The sequence below is a fragment of the Dermacentor albipictus genome, chromosome 5 (assembly GCF_038994185.2).
Source record: "Dermacentor albipictus isolate Rhodes 1998 colony chromosome 5, USDA_Dalb.pri_finalv2, whole genome shotgun sequence".
In the NCBI taxonomy this organism is placed as follows: Eukaryota; Metazoa; Arthropoda; class Arachnida; order Ixodida; family Ixodidae; genus Dermacentor; species Dermacentor albipictus.
Window position 1 is genome coordinate 160,121,791 of NC_091825.1, and position 14,840 is coordinate 160,136,630.

Below are 14,840 nucleotides of genomic sequence, written 5' to 3' on the forward strand. Positions count from 1 at the left end.
TGGCCATCTCCAACATACAACAGTGCCTATTTCCGCAAATCTGCACCTGCTGTGCCTTGTGCTTCTCGCCGTGATTATACTACCACTGACACCCCTGCTCCGAATCTTCACTGTGGCCGATCGCCATCGCCCCGAAGTCGTCAATCACCTTCACCCCAGCCCCATCGCTGTCCATTCCCCTTCACACCCAGCCGGAAAACTAGGAACCACACCTTCTTGAGGTGAAGCTGCGATGTCGACCTTGCCCTCAAATCCTCTGCTTACTTTGTCCACGAACCAGAACCTTCTTGAAGTTGACGTTGAAGGCACTTCTGTCACTGCGCTGATCAACACAGGTGCACAATCTCTCCATTAGGAGCACTGCCTTCCGATGACAAATTACAAAGCTCCTTACTCCTGCAATCACACGCAGAACCCGCGTTGTGGATGGCAGTACTATTTCCGTCATCGGTATGTGTACAGCATGCATAAGCATCGCCAACCGCCACACTGCTGTCCTTTTTACTGCGTTTGCCCGTTGCCTGCACAACCTCGCTCACGGCCTCAATTTTCTCTCGGCGCATTCAGCTCTTATAGTCTGCTCTGCCAGCACCCTGTGTCCGAATGGCCTATTCTTTCGGATACTTGCGATGCAAACCCCAGCCACATAAGTCTTACTAGCTTTGTTCAACTGCCACCTGAATCATTATCATATTGTTGCGTAGGAAGACGCAGACGAAAAGCTATATACAAGTATAATTACAAGGAAATTGCCTCTTGGCCGCAGTTGGCCAAGAGGCAACAGCCCGCGCTAGCCTCCAATCGTCGTCTCCTCCACTCTGCTCGCCTCTTCGTCATCGCAAATACTGTTCCATAGCACCAAGTTCCATGGCAAAAGCGCCGTCCCGGAGCAACTAAAGGCAGGAGTCGGAAGCAGTGTAGTAGGCCTTGAGCGTACTGACGTGCATGACATCACTAGATGCCAGAGTAGAGGACGAGGAAGGAGCGACGGGGCTGGGGAGAGAGATTGTCATTGTTGGGGCAAAGGCAAACGAGAATAGGGGCGGTTCGGCGCAGGAGAATCAGTGGCGGCATTATCGGTGCGTGCGGCATGGGGACGAAAAGGGCCACCTGGGGGGCAAGAGTAGGCAGTATAAGTAGACCGGGTCAGGGAACTCCAGCGACTGCGACAGTGCAGAGAAATGTGCCCGATTCAACGGCAGTGAAAACAAATGGGCTTGACGTCAGCAGTACGCCATTCAGATGGGTCGCGGAAACGTGGGTAACAAGATGCAGGAGGGGGCGGAATCGAAGAAGTCGGGTGAGTATCAGGGCGATGGGCTGAGCAGATGGTGCGAGGACCGATGTTTGCGAACTCCTGGCGGACAACTGCCTGGATCAGGGAAACCGTGACTGCTGGTGCGTTGGACGAGCTGGAGTCGTAGGCAGCTGGATAGGCAGCCTCGATCTCACGCCGGACGATCCTGGTAACATCGCCAGTGTTGTTGGGACGAGAAGCGCTGGCACAAGAAGATGTCGCGGGGGTGTTGGGCAGACGGGCAAACTGTTGGTCGATACATCAGCTTTTAGCGAGTTCCAGGCGGCGGCACTCTTTTACAACTGCACCCACCATCGCCACGTTGTTAAAAACGAGCAAGTTGAAGGCGTCATCGGCAGCGCCTTTGAGGATGTGGGAAACCTTCTCTGACTTTGTCATATGTGTGTCAACTTTGCGGCATAGAGCCATGACATCCTGAATGTACGTGACGTAGAGCTCTGTTGACGTCTGCACACGGTTGGATAACGCCTTCTGCGTGGCAAGTTAGTGACCGTAGGGGTTGCCGAACAAGTCTCGGAGCTTTTGCTTAAGTGAATCCCAACTGGTGAGCTCATCTTCGTGCGTCCGAAACCAAACTCGAGGTGTGCCACCGAGGTAAAGGACTACTTTGGCGAGCACAATAGTAGGTCCCACCGGTTATTGCGGCTGACGTGTTCGTGCAGGCTGATCCAGTCCTCAACGTCTTCCTTTGCCCGAGAATACACCGGGATTGGGGAGAGCTATGAAGGTCGTCGAAGTAGCAGCAGATGTCGGAGGCGGCCGCGTGGAGTTGGCGTCACCGGGAGCCATGAAGGAAGGCTTGACGTACCGTCCACTGCGAAGCTCTTTGACGAGGTACAGGGAACGTCCATCTCCACCAGATATGTTACGTAGGAAGACGCAGATGAAAAGCTATATACAAGTATATTTACAAGGAAATACGCCGCACTTGGTCAAGAGGCAACAGCCCGCGCTAGCCTCCAATCGTCGTTGGCGTCTTCACACTGCTCGCCTCTTCGTCATCGCAAATACTGTTCTGTAGCAGTATATTGAACTGTCATCTTCCCCACCCGTCCCTGATGGAGAGTATCTCATCACTCCGCTGCCCAACATTTCACTGCAATATAATGTCACTGTACCTCAAACAGCTCTGGCTATCACAGCGAACCGGACTTGCATTCCTGCCATCAACTTCAGCTGAACTTAGCAAATTGTGCCTCAAGGAATTTGCCTCACTCAAGTTGAGGCATTAGATGACCATCATGTAGCGGCTTTCTCACCCGAGGCTTCTTCTGAGCCTACCAGGTTTCCAAAGTCTCTTTCTTTTGCTGATCCCAAGATTCAGAAAATGATCGCGATGGAACTTTTACCTGCTCAAGCCAAACCTCTACCGTGTTTTGTCTTCCTGCAGGGATGCTTTGTACTTTGACAATCACCCCTTAGGCCAGATGCTTACTGTCAAGCATCGTATTAATACTGGCGATGCTTCTCCTATTCACCGTAACCATATTGAGTATCTCTGTCGGAAAGCCAGGTAATTCAAACTGAGTTTAAAAAGATGCTCGATAAAAACATCGTTGAGCCTTCTTTGAGTCTGTGGGCATCAGCGGTAGTGTTGGTTAAGAAGAAGGACGGGACATGATGCTTCTGTGTGGATTACTGCCATTTGAACAGACTGACTAAGAAAAATGTGTACCCGCTGCCACGAATCTACAATGCCCTTGACTGCCTCTACAGTGCCAGCTACTTGTCCTCTATTGACCTTTGATCTGGATACTGACAGATCGCCATCAACCATATGGACAGAGAAAAAAATGCATTTATAAAACTAAATGGTCTTATCGAGTTGAAAGTTATGCCCGTTGGATTATGTAATGCGCCAGCCACTTTTGAGCGTATGGTGGACTCCTTGCTTCAGGGTTTCAAATGTTCCACATGCCTGTGCTGCCTTGACGACAGTATTTTCTTTTCACCACCATTTGACACAAGTTGAACATTTCTCTACCATACTTGACATATTTTATAAGGCCAGGCTGCAACTCATCGAAATGCCATGTGTTTTTGCCGCCGCCAAATTACGCTTTTGGGCCATCTTGTTGTTTCGTGCCATCAGAGACTTTCCGGTTCCAAAGTCAGCCACAGACATTCGCAGTTTTGTTGGGCTATGTTCTTACTTCCACCGCGTTGTCCAAGATTTTGCTGCTATTGCTCAACCTCTCATTGACTTTTTGAAGGAAGGCGTACCCTTCTCCTGTGGGTCTCCACAATCTGCTGCCTTCTCTCATTTCGTCACACATTTGACCTCACCACCAAACCTTGCCCACTTCAACCCTAATGCCCCAACAGAACTGTGTGTGAATGCCAGTAGTCATGGTGTCGGTGCTGCACTAGCCCAGCATCAGGTGCCAAAGTTGCATTATCGCTTGTGCCAGCTGCTTCTTCTCACCACTGGAGCACAACTATTCTGTTATGGAATGGGAATGCCTTGCTTTTGTCTGGGCAGTTGCCAAGTTCTGTGCTTACCTTTACGGCCATTCCTTTTCCATAGTAACTGACCATCATGCTCTCAGCTGGCTTTCCTCCTCCGTCAGGGATCCCACCAGCCGGCTTGGTGTTTGAGGTTCCAAGAGATTTTATACTCTGATTTACAAGTCTGGATGCCTGCACCACAACACAGATGCTTTGCTGCGTTACCCCATGGACAGCTATGATGTACCTGACATTCAATGCCGCTTGCGTTTTCTCCGTGTTACAGCTCCTCCATATCGCCGACGAGCAACATAGTGATGCTTCACTCAAAGTACTCATCAATCGTTTTGAATCTGCACCTGATGACGCTTCCTTACGTATTTTTGTACCCCTCGCTGATAGTTTGTACTGTTGTAATGTTCATCCTAAAGGTCCCAATCTCCTCCTTTTCATCTCAAAGCACCTCCATGCGACCGTCCTTTAGAACTTCACGACGTGCCCACCACTGGACATCTCGACACGTCTCGAACTTATGACAGAGTGTGCCCCCTTTTCTTCAGGCCTGGTCTTGCACGTTCTGTGCGACGCTACGTCACAGCTTGTGAGACATGTCAGTGCAAGAAGCCATCCCTACTTCCCGCTGGCTACCTGCAGCCACTTGAAATCCTGGTAGAGCCATTTGGTTGTGTCGGCTTGGGCCTCCTGGGCCCTTTTCCAGCATCTGCACCACGGAACAAGTGGGCTACTGTCGCTGTTGACTAAGTGACCAGATACGCCATTACACTTGCTATCCCAATCAGCTGTGCTACGGATGTGGCAGCTTTCCTGCTACACATCATTTTGGTGCATGGAGCTCCGTGTCAAATGCTCACAGATCGAGGCCGTACCTCCTTTTCCAAAGTCATTGATGACATCATGCACGTCTGCTCTATCCAACATCAGCTTACCACCTCCTACCATCCACAAACCATTGGCCTGTCCGAGCGAATGAACCAAACCCTTACAGATATGCTGGCAAAATACATTTAAACTAATCACAACAATTGGGACCTTGCTCAGCCGTACAGGTACCAAATAAATAAAATTACCTTTGCCTATAATTCATCCCACCTGGACATTGCTAGCTATTCCCTGTTCTACCTCTTGTACGGCAATGAACCAAAACTTCCGGCCGATGCATTGCTACCATTGATAATGACCTCGACAAGTGAATGTGCGTGATGCCATCGCTCACACTTACCTTGCTCGACAACTTGCAAGCGCTCGCCTATCAGTGTCGCAAGAGAACCAGAAGCATCGCTGCGACCTCTGTCACTGTGAAATGCACTTTTCGCCAGGTACCCTAGTGCTCCTTTGGACGCATTTTCCTGTCGAGTAGGCCTTTGTGAGAAACTGCCGTCTTGTTACAAAGGCTCATATCGCCTGGTTCATGAAGTCGCCTACGAAATCATTCCAGTCAGCCTCGCAAAATCCTGCTACAACCACCAGCGAGTCGCCAGGCTCAAGCCCCACAACTCTCTGCTTGCCACAGATATCTAGTGGCACCGGGACAGTGCTTTTGCCGCCGAGGGTTGTGTTGGGATACAGTAGGCGCTTATGAGACATGGCACAAAGGAAGATGAAGACAGGCATCTAGGCTTGGAATGAGCAGGTTACCATCTTGGTCATTGACTGCGCTGCTCTTGTAAATGCAGCGTAAATAGTCTCTTTCGCCTGCGTCTTTCCATGCGTGTCAACGAATTTTACATTAATAGCTGCTTTGGGCTTACTCCACTAGTTCTTTTGATGTCTGTCACAGAAATCCCCAAGTGTATAAAAAAGCTTATAAAGAATGTGAAAAGAAAAAAAAAGTAACAGTGCCCTGCAATGATTTGATCTCCAATCATGCTACAGCGAAGAAAATACTGCACCTAGAGAGAGTGGTTACATCAGTAGCTGACATTAGTGTAAAGCTCCACGGGTAATCTATAAACAAGCACCGAGCTAAGAGTACTTCAATAAATCCCGCGGTGATAAGCAAAAGGCAGGATAGGAAAAAGAAGGCAGAAGCCACATCTCAATTTCACTACTGAAGAGCATTGCCTCCACAAAGACTGCAATGCCTAGAGTTCACACTGAAGGAAGTTTCTTTCTTAACAGCAGATAGGTCTTGCTCATCTACAAGTGTATGCTCCAACTGATACCAGACGAAACAGACTGGCCACATATATAGTTCCAACTTTTGCATCACTGCTTCGCATTATGGGTGAAACTTCAATTTTTTACATGAAAGCAATGTTATGCTTGGTTTAGCTTGGTTTATGCTTAGTCTGTTCATAAAACTACACTGAGCAAATGTTTTATTATAGAAACAAGGATAGGGAAACAAGTATTGTGTCGCGTACAATGGCAATGGAGAAATAGAAATGCAAGTGATGCAGTGAACTATAAGGCCTGCTCAAGCTGTTCAATATACTTGCACAACGACACATATACTTTATTGCCCAATATTGCCGAGGCCTACCTTCCCATTTTTCAACCTTTAAAATGAAGTAGGAAAAGAATATTGCCACTGTACTTTTATTTAACATAAGCACAGTTCCACGTGGCAGTGCTCCTTTAGAACAAAACTTGTTTGTGAACCTGTTGGAGCAATACTACAGAGTTCTTAACTAAAAGGCTGTACTGCGATCTACTGAAATTTAGCATATCTGACGAAATCCGCATCTAAAGACTGAGAAGATGGCAGTTAACATATTGTATGGTGTGCACACAACTATTACAAATGTTACAACAGATTTTACTTTTTTTTTTCATGTTATGTGAATATCACCTTTCTCTCTTAGGCCCTAATGATGCTATCAGCATGTGCATAGAGCAGGCAAAAGGCTCAATGGCTCCCCCTCTACACAATGGGGAAGACCATACAAATATTTCACAAAATCTAGTGTCTTGTAGAACATTAACATAACAGAAATGGGTGGAGATGCAATATGGGAAAGTGTCGCACAAGTGACTAAATGTAAGGATGCCAAACTGAACATGCAAGCAGTATGTTTCTTAGTTTTAATCAGATATTTCACAGTAGCTCTCTTCAAAAGAATCAGCACATTTACTAAAAGAGGATGTAAGCTGGAGAATGGAGAAGGTGCCACGAGAAAGCAAAGGTAGAGCGGGGTGCTGCTATGATCTTGGCCAAATGGTTAACACTTCACACGCTTGCAGTGTAGGCGAAATATAACTTCAGTCTTGAAAAACAACTCTCTTTAGCAACACTTCACTTTCTGCATCTACAAAGTGAGTGTTATCTTGTTCAGTGTTGCCTTTGTCCACAGCTTTTCGCAGTGAGTTGATCACATCAGCTGGTGCTGCTGATATGTCCTTTGGCACCCACTCATGATTCATGCGTACGAAACTCAAGATACTCAGAGTATCAGCACAGATACTCTGTCTACCGTCTGAAGCAACGGCACCATATTTTTCAAACATTTTTTCCGAGTACGTATTGGTTGGAGGACATGCCAGGTATGTGACTGCTACAGTGTACAAAGACGGCCAAATCATCCGCTTTGTTTGCCAATACAGTGCTGGGTCGCTCATGGGTGTGGAGAAATCAGCAATGCTGTCTTGCACATAAGCCTCAAGCTCAAACGCAGCAGTTGCTGCTCCCTCTGTGTTTGTGCCATCTGAAGAAACTTCAACCTTGGACCTTGTAAGCCCCATCTGTTCGGCATTCATAAGCCATAGTGAAAAGTCCTCATCAAGTGATGGGGCAGTTTCATTTTGCTGTGGTAATTTGCCACTATTAGCTGCATATAACAACTTTGTGGAGTGTGTGTAAGTCTCACGTATTTTCACAAGAAGGTGCTTCTTCACCTCATTTAGCTTTTGCTCTGCCACTGCTTCATCACTACTAATGTAACTGCAGAATGTGTCCCTGAAGCGAGGGTCCAAGAAGCTTGCAGTCCAATATGCAAGGTCTGCTTTTACAGCAGTTATGTGGCTACTTGAGCTAAGCTTCGAAAGAAGGTGGGCTGAAAGCCAGTGTGCAGGACTGCCTCTTTCAGATCTCTCCAACGTGCTCTGCAGCATCTTCTCAGCAAAGCAGAGCAGCGGGAGGACCTGTCCCATCACGGCTGTATCCATGCTCAGGAGGCGAACAACTTCTTCCACAGGCTGTAGCACGCTAGCTGCATCCCTGAGCACTAACCACTGCTCTGGGCTGACAGAAATTCCACCTGACCCTCTCAGATACTCATTTACTGCCAGCTTCTGCTCACAGAAGTGCTTTAACATGCGCAGTGTACTTTTCCAATTTGTGGGAGAATCTGGCACCAGTGGCCTCTGCTTGAGGTTGTGATGCGACTGAATTGCCTTCAATTTGGCTCTAGCTGTATCGTTGTGGCACAACTGGCTGCAAATGGTGCGAGCCATGTCAAATGAGTCTGCTAGCTTACTATGAAATGTGAAGAGCAGGTTTTCTACTTCAAAATCGAGACAGTGGGCCATGCAAGTGATGTGCTTTAGCTGCATTTCCAGAAAAGGTGGTGCTTCACTGGGAAGACGTTCAGTAACTATACACCCAACCTTAAGCTCTGCAGGCAGCAGCCAGTCTTTAATAACTGTCTCCAGCGCTTGACTGACATTTTCAAGAGTACATGACTCTCCAAGATTAACAACATCCAGGACAGCCCTGCACCTTACAAGATTTTGTGCAGGCTCTTGAGACTTCACCCAGAATGCTGTCACAGACACTAGGTCACACATGTGGGGGCCCTGCCATGTTTCAGTACCAAGGTGCACGGTACCTCCAACACAAGTTTTCAGGTCCTTTCTCACTGCTTCTTTAATCATGGTTGCAAGCGCAGGAACACCAGAGTTTGCAAAATAGGCTTTGTTGGGAACCTTCCACTGAGGTGCACAGCAGCGCATGAACTCGAGAAAAGCTGGTTCTTCTGCAAGTGAGAACGGTTGGATACCATTAGCCATGAACACTGCCAAGCGATGGTTTAGAGCCATTGAATCAGCGTGACGCAGTCCACAGGACTCGCTCTTGGTTTCGAGTACTTTTTTATGTACAGCAGCAACTGCTGGTGACACTTGTGACCGTTTGGTCATATTACAGGACACATCTTGGCTTCTCCTGCCATGACCTTCTCTCGTTTTGAGGGTGGGGTTTTTCTGAAGTAAGAATTTGTGGTGAATAGTGACATGCCTATGCATTGCAGTTGTCCCCACCCTGTTGCACCCACCATCCTTTCCCAGACGCACTTGCATTCTACAGATTCTACACACCACCAGAAATCTGTCGCTACCATAGTAATCGAAGTGCTGCCAAACTGATGACGAAGGCTGCCGCTTCCTTCTACCATCCAAGCTTTTCACCTTACCACCACTGGTTACAGCATCATCACTCGCACTATCCCCTGCTCGTGATTTTCTGGCGCGCACAACGTCCACTCGAGAGGGAAGGCCGGTCAAGAGGTGCGCGTGGTGGTTTTCAAGGTGACGACGCATTGCCGTGGTGCCTAGTTTGCTGCAGCCGCCTTCTTTACCGAGACGCACACTCATATTGCAGTGCTTGCACACTTGGCTGCATTTGTCCAATGTGTGGCCGTCGAAGTGTTCCCAAACGAACGAATGCTTTTTCTTCGTTTTCGCTTTCCCCGCAGTTTGCTCCGCCGTATTACATTCGGAAAGGCTGCCAGATGCCGACAGCCATTCTTCCGTGGTCATAGTCCCTGAAGACTCAGATGAATCGGCCACGACGTACACAGCGTCATCGCGTGAAAGTTCAGTGTGGCTGGTGTCTTCTGTCCCGATTTCTGGCTGAAACAGCACGTAGTGTGTGACGGGGTCGTTAACACGGCCTCCTTGGTCGGTGCCACTCGGAACAACAGCCGCTTTCTTCATAGCGAGTATAGAAAGCCTGAAGAAAAATAAAAGAGAACAAGTTGCATATTTATTCACTATTCACGAGCTACAAGAATATGTGCTTGCTTGCTAACGGCACTAATTTAAAGAAACCCGATGCATGCAACAGGCGTTTGGCGAGACACCGTACATGCACTTTCCGCTTATTCAGTTACCTCTAGATTGGCGAAAGAGTTGTTCAATACAGTTGGCAACTCGCGGTACAGCTACAGAACACCCACGACGAACTTTGCAACTGGTACAGCTGATACATTACGACTATATAACTTATACATATAAGTTATGAGCATTCCTCTTTTGTTTCTTTGCTCCATGCTTATGAGCATACACGGAGGAAGGATGGAATAAAATTGAGGCCACGCCTCACTGACCACCCTGCTCCAACTAACGCCTCTTTTAAAAAGATGCCTGCCGCGTGCGCCAAAAACCTGCTGCTTTTCCTCCTTTTTACTGGATGGATGGATGGATGTTATGAGCGTCCCCTATGGAACGGGACGGTGGGTTGCGCCACCAAGTTCTTGCTACTATACTGCCTAATATTCTACCTAGGTTAAACAATGAAAAAAGAAAAAAAAATACACTATGAACTGCCACGCCCAAATTTTCTGATCCCCTAATGCGAACTGTGCTTTTGTACGTCTCCGTCTTTTGTCGTTTCCCTACTTTTCTTCCACCAATCCTCCAGTCGCCGCTTACTAATTGCGGTTTGAGGTGTCCTCCGCGGAGAGACAGTTACTGCGCTGCACTTAAATCCCACACTTCAACTTCCTTCCTAAGAATCTCTCTTACTAATTGCGGACATGTTTGCCACTGCTCCCTCTGAACCCAAGGGCTTCAAGGAGGCCAGTGGTGCCTAAATCGACCGCTGGGTAGACGTCTTCACATTCTAATAAAACATGCTCCGTAGTTTCCCTAGCTTTACCACAGCAAGCACATGCTTCTTGTTCCTTCTTATATCTCGCTTTATAGGTGCGTGTTCTAAGGCATCCCGATCTCGCTTCGAAAAGTAATGAGCTGCTTCCCTTTGAGTTATCATAAATGGTTTCTTTCCTGATTTCGTTTTTTCCTCTTAAGTAGTTACTGATGGCAGGTTTCTTTTCCATTGCCGCCACCCATGAGATTAATTCAGCTTCTCTGACTTTCCACTTGAGGCAGTAGATAGCGATCGTTGCGGTGGTCGCTTGCAACACATGCGCACATTACCGCATGGCAGTGCGGCCGGCGCGGCCGCCGCTACCGCCGCGACCATAGAGTTACACCACACCGCCCCAGTCCCCTTAGCGGAGATAGAAACGTAAGTGGCGCTATCTCTTGACAACTGACCGCAACTCAAGGCGCGACGGCTACAATGGGTAAGCGAGCGACGCCGCAGCATCTTTCTAGAGGAGGCGTTGCTCCAACACGCCTGATCTAGTTCGCCCCTTTTGCCGCTAGGGACAGAACGTACGAGCAGAGTGGCGCTAGTCGACCTACTTGATTCCAGATCTGCACAGATCTCTCTGCTCCAGCACGCCTGGTCTAGTTCGCCTCTTTTCCCGCTAGGAACAGAATGTACGAGCATAGTGGCGCTAGTTGTAACCTGTTCGCTGTCGTCTGCTTCTGCGATTTGTTCAGCGCTCGTGTTGCCATTTCGGATGGCACAAAGCGCTTGTATTGGCGGTAAATGAATAAATTCACAAATATACAAAAGAAAACAGATATTTGCGAATGCTTTGCGTTTGAATAGTGAAACTAGAAAAGGAGGAGCGGTGCAAGAAATGTGAACAACGAGCATAGGTGGCAGCTGCAATGCTAGATCGACGGCATACATTTCCGTTTCCTAGCCTCCGTAAGAGACTGCAAAAATTGTTTTAAAATATTCATAGGATAATCTAGCTTTTTTTTTAGTTGATCACAGATAGCCTAATGTCGTAGATCACATTAGGGTTTACTTCTGTGTGCCGTAGTGAAAGGCAGATATGATCTGGTAAACGTATTAAGTCCTCCGCCCGATATGTGCAATAGGTTGATCGATTCTGTTTCAGGGAAAAGTGAGCATATCTTGTTTTTAATGTCGTTTGATGTCTAGCTCAGTAGAAAGCTTGCAAAAGCGATCCCAGTGATTCAAAAGGTGCTGCACTGCAAGCCTTAAATCGATCGTGTCACGAAACTCTTTCCAAACTGTAAGCTAGCTTTTCTGAGTGGTACGGCGGCAGCATAATGGTGGTGCTTAAGATACGTACGCAGTGAAGCTGTGTGCGTAATTCACTTTTTGAACTCCCGATGCATTCACGGACAACATTTAAGATGTTAAAATGAGTGGTAATCGTTCTATCGTCACAAATTACGGTTGTTTCAAGTTTCTATAAAGAGCGCAGAAGCTCTTTAGAAACGAGCTAATTTACAACGTATACAATGAAACTGTTGTGTACGTTGCGAACTCTATACACAACGTGATTTATAATAATTTGCTTGAAAAAGGCAATAGCAGCGGCTATTTAACGCTATTTTAGAGAGCAGCGGATTACACGCTCCGCCATTTTTTAGGTTCGGGCAGTCAACTTTTGGAGCTAAGTGACCGATCAAAGCCTTGTGACATCACTGTCATTGTGTTAGCAAAAATCATCAACTAGACAAGCAGTTCGTCACAACACAACAGTCGCCGTACTAATTACAACGCCGCACCAGTCAAGCGTAGAGTAGCAGACGAACAGGTTATAAAAGCGGTAATAACGGCCAATGGTTGAACGAGAGTGGGCGCAAGTAGAAACCTGATATCTGTGCAGAAACCGGATAGAAACCGTAGAAACCCATGGAAACCGGATATCTGTGCAGGTCTGGAGTTCCAGTAGATCGTGGTGATCGTTGCGATCTGTTCAGCGCTCGTAGGCACAAAGCGCTTGTATTGATGGCAAATGAATAAATTCACAAATATAAAAAGAAAACAAAAATTTTCGAATGCTTTGCGTTTGAACAGAGAAGTTAGAGGAGGAGGAGCGTTGCAAGGAAGGTAAACAATGAGCATAGGTGGCAGCTGCAATGCTAGACGGCATAAATTTACCTTCTCTAGTAAGAGACTGGAAAAATTGTTTTAAAAGAGGCATAGGATAAGCTAATTCTTTTTTTTTAGTTGATCACAGATAGCCTAATGTCGTAGATGACATTAGGAATTACTGCTGCGTGCTGTAGTGAAATGCAGAGGATATCTGGTAAAAGTCTTCACAATTATGTATTCACAAGTCCTGCGCTCGATATATGTGCAATAAATTGGTCGAGTCTGTTTCAAGGAAAGGTGAGCACATGAAGCTTGTTTTTATTGTTTGATGTCCAGTTCAGTAGAAGGTTTACAAAAGCGATCTCAGTGCTTTAAAACGTGCTGCACTGCAGGCCTTGTGTCACGGAACTATTTTCAAACTGCAACGCTAGCTTTCCTGCGTGGTACGGCGGCAGCAAATAACGCGTCGCGAAAGATACGTACGCAGTGAATTAAGCTGCATGCGTAATTCTCTTTTTGGACTCACGATCGCCGCATTCACGGAGAATGACTGTTAATTGTTCTGTACGTCGTCGAATTTAACGTTGCAGTGGTTTCCAGTTTCTAAAGAACGCAGAAGCGAACTTTACAACGTGTACAATGGAACTGTTGTGTACTTTACGAGCTCTATAAACAATGCGACTTAATGTACAAGATCTGTGGGGTTTGAATTAGTGCCTCAAAAAGGAAATAGGAGCTGCTATTTAACCCTATTTTAGAGAGGAGCGGACTGCGCGCACCGACATTTTTCAGGTTCGGGCAGTCAACTTTTGGAGCCAAGTGACCGATCAAAGCCTTGTGACATCACTGTCGCTGTGTTCGCAAAAATCATAAACTAGGCAAGCAGTTCGCCACAGTACAACAGCCGCCGTACTACGCCGCACCAGTCAACTGTAGAGTAGCAGACGAACAGGTTATGAAAGCGACACCAACGGCCAACGGTTGAACGAGAGTGGGCGCAAGCGGCCCCCATAGAAGCCGGACTATACGTTCATTTGAGGGATCGCCAGTCGTTGGTGCGCACCAACGACCGGCGACAAGGCGGAAAGCGGCGAAAACCTCTTCGCCGAGCGGGCGAAGCAGGCGGAAAACGCGGCGGGCAGCCCGATCGCTCTCGGACCGATTTTTTCCGCCCCGCCGGAGCTTGCCGCTTTTCAGGGCTCGAGGAGACAAGCCGACTCAACTTCTTTTCCCTTGTCCTCTTGTAGCTTCAGTGCTAGCCAAGGAGGGAAGGTGTTGATGGTCCGAAGTCGGCGCCCCTCCATGATTCGAGTGCACGGTGGCAGCGCGAAGGAAGAGCCGTACCGATGAAGTGTCGCTTTATTCAAACGCCGAAGCGTCTGTCCGGGTCCAAGCCCGAAGCTCCGCTCTCCACCACACAACAAAACATGACTTTTTAAGCCCTCAGTTGTACAAAGGATTCGCAAACCAGCCAATCACACATGCGAGTTCACATCATTGTAACCAATAGCACAACCATTTTCATGCCGCACACGGCATTGGTGGAAACAGTGGCACTCTTTAGAACACGCCAGGGGATAGGATTTCTCAAAGACACGTGCCACCTCCCTCTCCCCTACGTTGGACTGCGAGTATCGGCCCCTGTTGTCTTCCCTCTTTTCACCTGCAACCGGCCGCCATACAAGCTGCCGAGAATGTTCCGTGAAATCGCGGATTATTCATATCCGCCGGACAGCGGGCTACCCTGCCAGTACTGAGAAATCTGTCTCCCCTGCAGCTGTTTGCCAGTTCTCTTGAAATACAAACACCATAATTGGGACGCGATGGCAATAGCACATAAAAGCATTCCTCGGCCGTAGCCGGCTAAGTGGTAAAGCTACCGCCATTTCCACGGGAATCCTTAGCAGTGGCGGTTACCTCAAGCACCCCCCTTCTTTCATCTTCACGCTCGTCTCCCCGAACGCTCCCCTTCAGCTCGGCCCTCGTACCCTTTTGTTCTGAGCGGGGGTGCCGTTCTAGTGCCTTTTCTACGGTGCAGCCACTAATCCGCTTTCCCTTCACGCGTGAGTGCTGCCCGCGTCCCCTCTTCGCGGAACCCATATGCGTGCCTCATTTCTGGTTATTGGCCGATACAGCAGGTGTGGGCTCGTCCTACGCTTTGCTGTAGTCGCCTAAACTGGGCCACAA

The 14,840-nt window shown here is 47.9% G+C and overlaps 1 protein-coding gene across 1 annotated transcript; it reads right to left on the reverse strand.

The window, feature by feature from the left end:
* Positions 1–6,794: 6,794 nt before the first annotated feature.
* Positions 6,795–10,115, reverse strand: LOC135916340 (zinc finger BED domain-containing protein 4-like). The gene is made up of 2 exons (XM_070539225.1): positions 9,835–10,115; positions 6,795–9,674 (listed from the first exon to the last, which is right to left on the reverse strand). The coding sequence occupies exon 2, from the start codon at positions 9,656–9,658 to the stop codon at positions 6,989–6,991; it is 2,670 nt and encodes an 889-aa protein (XP_070395326.1). The 5' UTR covers positions 9,659–9,674; positions 9,835–10,115; the 3' UTR covers positions 6,795–6,988.
* Between the last annotated feature and the right edge of the window lie 4,725 nt (positions 10,116–14,840).

Excerpts from the sequence above, each read along its gene's own strand:
- LOC135916340 (XM_070539225.1), bottom strand. The coding sequence starts at position 9,658 with ATGAAGAAAGCGGCTGTTGTTCCGAGTGGCACCGACCAAGGAGGCCGT.